This window comes from Protopterus annectens, chromosome 12.part0, assembly GCF_019279795.1.
Source record: "Protopterus annectens isolate FY-2018-M chromosome 12.part0, PAN1.0, whole genome shotgun sequence".
In the NCBI taxonomy this organism is placed as follows: Eukaryota; Metazoa; Chordata; order Ceratodontiformes; family Protopteridae; genus Protopterus; species Protopterus annectens.
The window spans coordinates 975,098,356-975,105,776 of record NC_056746.1 but is presented as its reverse complement, the minus strand read 5'-3'; the positions used below and the strand labels follow the sequence as shown (position 1 = coordinate 975,105,776).

At 41.3% G+C, this 7,421-nt stretch overlaps 1 protein-coding gene across 1 annotated transcript in view; it reads right to left on the bottom strand.

The window, feature by feature from the left end:
• LOC122816237 (embryonic polyadenylate-binding protein-like) overlaps nt 1–7,421 on the bottom strand; it is a 457,099-nt gene that overhangs the window by 17,235 nt on the left and 432,443 nt on the right. Inside the window, exon 9 of the mRNA XM_044088980.1 lies at nt 730–999. Within this exon, the coding sequence (XP_043944915.1) occupies nt 730–999 (270 nt within the window). The remainder of the gene's footprint in view (nt 1–729; nt 1,000–7,421) is intronic.

The window sequence follows — 7,421 nt, the reverse complement described above, 5'->3', positions numbered from 1 at the left end:
AAACAAATGAGATTGCTTACATAATCAAAGGCACTACTGCACTCCAAGCTCTATGTACACTTTCAAGAAGAAATCTTTATTGCTAACCAACATATCTACACAGACACTAAGAATATGTACACATTCTCACATATAAATCAATACAAGGGTGGTCTAGTAAATGAAATAATAGCATTGCATTACCTTACCTCTATTTGTTATAGAGAAAACAAAAAAGCACAAGTAAAATCAAACCATATACTTAAGATTTTAACGATCCAGTAGCCAAGTGAATTTAATATTTGTACATTATTAAATTTCTGCAATCAGTTTATAACAAGCTAGGAGAAAATCTTGTTTGAAAAAGAGTTTTGCAAGTATGTAATAAGTCAACATGCTTTAATCTTGATTTAAAAAAAAAAATTAGTCAAAATAAAATTACAGTACCACCACTTATAAAAGTATACAAACACCCTGTTTAAGCCCTCCTGTGATATTCATATATTTCTGCCAAAACAAACCATATAGATAAGTAAGGTGATATGTATAGATTTAAGTGACTCTATAGATGTGTCACCTAGCACAATGGAAGGGGTAAAATGCATTTTTTGCACCATACAACAAGGTGCACCTTCCTATACTTAGGTTAACCATTCATATCCTCAGCCTTAATTCACTGGATCAGCTAAGTTAAGCTGTGACATGCTTTCATGACGTCAGAAAATAATTCCACAAAAATTAAAAGTCTACCTGTGGTACAGCTGGCATGAAATATCCTGAAGGCTGCTGGTAGGAGCCAAGAAGTGGAGGTGCTGGAATGGCACGGATGCTTGCAAGCCTTTGCATGTACTGATTAGTTAGTATAGCCTTTCGCTCTTCTTTCCGCTGGGCTAATGCAACATAGAGGGGCTTGGTACTCACGATTCGCCCATTCATTTCAGTGACTGCTTTTGTGGCTTCCTCTGGGGAAGAAAAACATACAAACCCAAATCCTTTGCTGTGACCACCTTCTGTCATCACCTAAAATTAACAAAGGAGGTCTTACAATACAAGTTATGCCAAGACAGATGTTCACTGAATGTAGCAAAATTAGTCACACTACAACAGTTCTACACATGGAAGCAATTTGTCCAAAAGCAGCTCTCTACTGCTGTAGACTAGTGATGGAATCACACTTTTCTGCAGTTACCAGTTATCTCTAGATATTTGAACTAGGTAAAGCAGCAAGAAATTAAGACTTTGTTGCCCTTACTTTCCACTACTCTAAAAAGCAATACAAGACAAAATGTGTTTGATATTGTGCGCCCATGTATGTATGATTCCTTATGTGACTGAAGTTTAAACAAAAAAAAAACACCAAGACAGAACATACACAAGGCCGAATTACCTAAAACATCGAACCTATCAAATATAGAAAAAGGAAAAAGTTCCTTTCTTGATATTTACATTAAACCGTCCCATAACACTTGCCTTCAATTTGCCTGAGTAGTGGCAGTGTTACAATTTTTTTTAAATGTAAAGTGTGGACTTAGGGTTGGGGCAGGGACAGGATTAGGGTAGTAAACATTGAGGTGGGCCTGCTAACCTTAACCCTGTCCCAACCCGGACCCCGCACACACCTTAAACACCCTTCCCATAACACTGATACTATACAAAACAGACACACACCAACATATACTACAAACATGAAAACCCTTTATCTAACCATGACCTTAACTAAAATACCCACACTCATGCAAACAAGACACCTACACCCTTGCCTAACCTCTACCTTAACACCTAAACGTACACAAACTCTCTCCCAAACCCCACTCACCTGTTTTAAAGAAATGGTATTTCGTTATCAGACATTCAAAAAGGAACAAACATTCAACTATTTGGATTGCTCAACAATCTTAACCATCCCTAGCTTCTGTTGACCAAAGCAACATTCAGCAAAACTCAGGGGAAAAAAAGTTACACACTGACCATAACATTCCATCTGTGTTGTCCATTTTCATTCTTCAACAAATGAGTTCGGATCAGACTGCCACTTTTTCCAGCTTGTGTACTCAAGCTCCTCCCTTACTCAATGCACCAGTACCTCAACATACCTCAGATATTGTTTGCTGACCTTTAAAGTTATGACATAACAGTATCTGGAGCTCAACGGAACGTTGGTTCCTTTATTATCTTCTAATCCTTCCAGAAAAATTGGTGGGGGTGGGGTGGAGGGAGGGAAGTTGAAGAATGAAAATGGACAACATAGATGGAACGTTACGGTGAATACATAACTGTGTGATGTCATTTTTATTCAACAACAAATGGGACAGAATCCCCAGCTTCCTAAATCACAGGGAGGCCTCTAAAGAAGAGTATTCCTAAACACCACTGAGCCAAAGGCTGCTGTTCTCCTAGAGACCAGATCCAATTTGTAATGAGCAATAGAGGTGTGTTAATTAGCCCAAGTTGCAGCTACACAATCATCCAAGGACGATCTGGACAAAAACACTTAAGTTGCCATAGACCTGGTAGAATGAGCTTTGAGAGGCTTTGGCAAAGACAAACCCAGTTATTTTGTAAAAAAAGGAAATGCAATCAGTTAACCATTTGGCTAAGGTCACTTAACTGGTTTGCCCAATTTTGAACCCAAAAGGTAGACATTAATACTTCCTGAAAATTTTTGTCCTGTGCAGATAAAAACCTAACTGTGTGAACATCCAAAAAGGTGGAATATGTACTCTCCTTTGAGAAATTTGGAAAGAAAATGTTGATTGAGTAGCACTGGATTCTACCACCACCTTAGGAAGGAAGGATGTGTTGGTTCCGTATCTCAACCTCAAGAGTTAGAAATCTGGACAAAGCCATAAATAATGGGGGGACAAAGGTCCAAAAATAGGGCCAATTGTTAAATATTGCTCTTACAAACTTGGAAAGTTGATAGAATAGCAGGTTTTGCATTAGTATTAATTTTCTGAAGATTATGAGATTTGAAACTCAAATGTCTGTCATTTTCTGACTTTAACCCTCAATGACTTGCCAGTGATTGGCCAGACAACACAACTTTAGGATTAACAGACTACAAATATGAATAAAAAATCTGGACATTCTGCAGGTATGGCTGGTTCAGAATGATACCCTTATCCATATGAAAAATTAAATAAGGAGGCATGGAAGACAAGGGCTTAAATTTCTGATACTCTTCTAGCAAGGTAATGGCCACTAAAAAGACAGTTACCTAGGTTAAAAAATGTAATTCACTCTTGGCTGATTGTGCAAAATGAGATTTGTCAAAGTTTATAAAACAAAATTCAAATACCACTGGTTTCAACTTTACTGAAGTTAACTTGAGTCTTTCTGCCATTTTACATCTGGTTGGGTTTGTTTGTTCTTGGCCATCCCTACTGTAAATTTGATTTGGGACACTCCTCCCAGTCTAGTGTCATTACCTCACTCTACCTAATCCAGGCAGAACATTTGAGAAGACCAACCCACTTAGTCTCTGCTCCTCTTTTCCACTTTAAAAAAAAAATTCTAAGCTTGTTTCCTGCCTTTCCTATAAGTAGTCTAGTCTAGATACAGATTTGCTGTATTCAGGACTGTTTGTAAGCTTCTGAGCCCCCCAAGCCTTTCTGTGTTGGAGGGAAGCCTTCTAGCCTAATTTTTTTTCTTAGAACTAGCCATTTTTTTTGTTTCAGAACTCAAATCGGTTTCTTTGAGCTCAGCACTTGTTTAGAACTTATTGTAAGCACTAAATAAGCTACAAATTACTACAGCACTCAACTTTCCTCACTTGTCTAGAGGAAAACAGTTTGCTTAACAAATAAGCACCTATCCAGGCATGTCTAAGGGTCAGCTCCCGGTGTTTTCTCCTGTCTACCTGACGAATCTGGGCATCTTGGGGCAATGCAGCAATTGCCTCATGTACACAGACAAGCCTCTCCTCTTATTACCAAACATTACAGTCTGTGAGAGATGCACTTATATAGCCAAACTGGAAGCAAAGCTCTCTTCACCCAAGACTGGACTAAACAGTCAAGAGGAGAAGGCAAACACTTGCACCACACTCATCACATAGTCCCTCAAAACCTACATCACCAAAACACACATATAGAAACACAACGCACACCCCTACATTTGCAGAGACTCGAAATAATAATCTGCCCAAGCAACAGGGACCTCCAAAGCAGAAATGCAAGCAACCTCCACCCCCCAACACAACCCAAATGACACACAGCCCACAAACTCAGTGAACCACTCAACCACAGCCCATAAGGCATAACATACCCAACACTCTAGTCATAGGTGACTAAGCCAGGCACACTGATGGTCCACTCACCAAGCTAAACAAGGAGAAAGTTACTGTCAGCTGCCTGTCGGGTGCCAGGATCAACCACATAACGCATGCACAAATAGGACTCTGTCATTGTCCATGTTGTGAATGTCCTGAGACGTACCTCCCTGGACTACATGAAGAGACATGGATATGTCCAATCTTGTAGCCCAGGAAGGTATGACCCTAGCCCTGAGTAGCATCCTGCCATCACCCACAATGATACCACAGTACAAGGACAAAATGATTGACTAACAATTGGCTAAGCTTCTGGTGTCATTCTAAGGGGATCCAGTATCTGTCTGCCTGGGATGACATGATCAACAATCCAGGATGCTTTGCCAGAGATGGTTTGCACCTCTTGCCCTTGGGATTCCAGATACTGGCTAAGGCTCTTGCCACCCCTATAGTGCCTTTTTAGGCAAGGTTCAAATGACAAATTCACCACCATAACCGGTACAAGCAAGCAAAATCTGAGGGTAATGTTGCTCAATGCTAGAAGTCTAAACCTCAAAATGCACTCACTCGAGGCACTCCTTAAAATGGACAACATAGACATCTGTGCAGTAACAGAGACCTGGTTCAAGGCTCCAGAGAGCACCCCTCCATTACCAGGCTATAATTCATACCACACCTTTCGGACAACTAACCTGGACCAAAACACTAAAGGCGGAGGCGTGTCCATATTCATTTAGGATATCCACACCTCCAGGCTAGTTGCTCAGCATAATGCATCCGAGATTATCCAAGTGCAACTAACTCTGGGCAAGATCGCAATCCAAATTGTAGCTTGCTACAGATCCCCCACTCCTCATTTCTTGATACACTGGAAAATATTAGGGTACAACCTAACATCCTAATAATGGGCGATTTCAACTACCCCACCATTAAATGGGAAAACTACTCATGTACCAACTCTTGTGCTCAACATTTTCTGGAATTCATAAATTCCAATGCCTTGGATCAACATATCCACATCCCCACCAGGGGCAGCAATATCCTAGACCTGGTCATTACCAACATGGGCAACTGGTGTTACACACCAGAGGTCAATTCCTCGTTGGTCAGATCAGACCATAAGCTAATCACCCTAGACATCCACATCCCACCCCCAACCCCCATTAGGGAAACCAACGTAAAAAGTTTCTCCAAAGCCAACTTCACGCTTCTTAAGACAGAAGTGGCAAACATCACAACACCCATGCTAATGGACAACAGAGGTACGACTGCTGAATCTTATACAAATGCACTTTATAAGCACTTACACGAGTGCATGGATCATGCAATCCCTAACAGAAACAAGATGCTATCCTCCAAAAAAGGAAGCCAATCTGGTGGTCCCCTGCCATAAACAAACACTACAACAGAAGAAAAACTGTTGCAAAAGAGACTAAAATCCCATGATTGGAGGAACTCCCTAGTCAGCCTCAGTAAAAAGCTGATCCTCCAAAGCAAGTTACGAAAACAAAATCACCACTGCTTCTAAAGACAACCACAAAGCATTCTATAGCTATGTCAAGAATCTCAGTGGCAACACACATCTTCTTCTGAGTTACAATGCAATGGCACTAAATATACAGAACCAACTGATATTGCCAACATCCTGGCAGATAGATTCAGTGCTAACTTTACCCCTCACTGGGTAAAGTTCCTGTACTCACGGCTGCACAGGTAAAAAAACACGCTCTCCAAAGCAAAGACCACAGCATCCATGGAACCTGACAACATCCCAGGCTGCATTCTACATGTACTACAGAATGAACTGGCACCCCACCTATGTACCATATTTAATCATAGCCTCACCTTGGGCTTTGTGCCCACTGAATTGCACACAGCAACAGTTATCGCCCTCCACAAAGGGGGAGCGACCACAGACCCCAGGAACTACTACCCCATTAGCCTGACGAGCCTGGTCTGCAAGGCTATGGAACTTATCATGGAACTTATAAACAATGACATTGGTAATCTCCAAACTCTGGACCCTACCCAGTTCGGGTTTGTAAAAGACAAATCATGTCTCCTAAACCTGATGGACTTCTTTGAAGCAGTCACCAAAGCCATAGATGAGGGTAAGGTGGTTCACACAGCCTATCTAGATCTCACCAAGGCTTTCGACACCATCTCCCACTCTGGATTTATAAATACTCACTAAACTAGGTATAAATCCTTATATCACAAGATGGGTTGCCAACTGGCCCACTGACAGAACCCACACTGAGAAAGTAGCAGACTAAATCCAACTTCAGACCAGTGACAAGTAGAGTACCACAGGGTTCAGTCCTGGGTCCTCTCCTGTTTGGTATCTACTTCTCTGAAGTACAGGCTAACACAGAAGGTCTTTGGCTAACAAAGTTCACCGATGACTGCAAACTAGTAGCCATGATCAAAACTCCTAACAATGTGGATATCCTACAAAAGGGCCTCACTGAGACAGATGCCTAGTGTCAAAGCCATGGCCTCAAGCTGAATGCCAAAAAGTGCATTGTCATCCCCTTTGGTAAAAACTCTGTACCCATGAAACTACCATATAGGCGGTAGTCTACTTAACACCGAAAGTGTGATAAGAGAAGTTAGGACACAGGTGGACAATAGTCTCTCCTTTGATAATCACATTGCCACAGTAGTCAGGAGGAAATCCTTCTACATGGCCCACCTCATCACAAAAGGTTTCTAATCCAGGAAAAAAAAAAAGAGGTCATTGTTCCCCTCTACTCATCACTCACTACACCCATTAGAGTACAACGCTCCTTTTGGTATGTACCTCACAAGACATCTACAACTGGAAAGGCCGCAGAAATACCTCACAGAGAGGATTACCGACCTCAAACAGATTCCCTACACAGACGGTCTCAAAAAACTCCACCTTTACTCAGTCACATATCACCTACTCAGAGGCAATCTCTGCCTAACATACAAAGCTATGTCAAACCCAGAGCTGTTGGACATACTCCACTTAAAGAAATCCCAATCCCTCTGAGCTACACGCTCTAAGGACCTAAACCTTGTCACCACAATAAACAGAACATGCTGGAGGGAAAGATTCCTGTCCCAGAGATTTCCCATACTCTGGAACAAACTACCTATCCATATCAAACAAAGCTCTTCATTAGCACACTTCAAGAAAAATCTT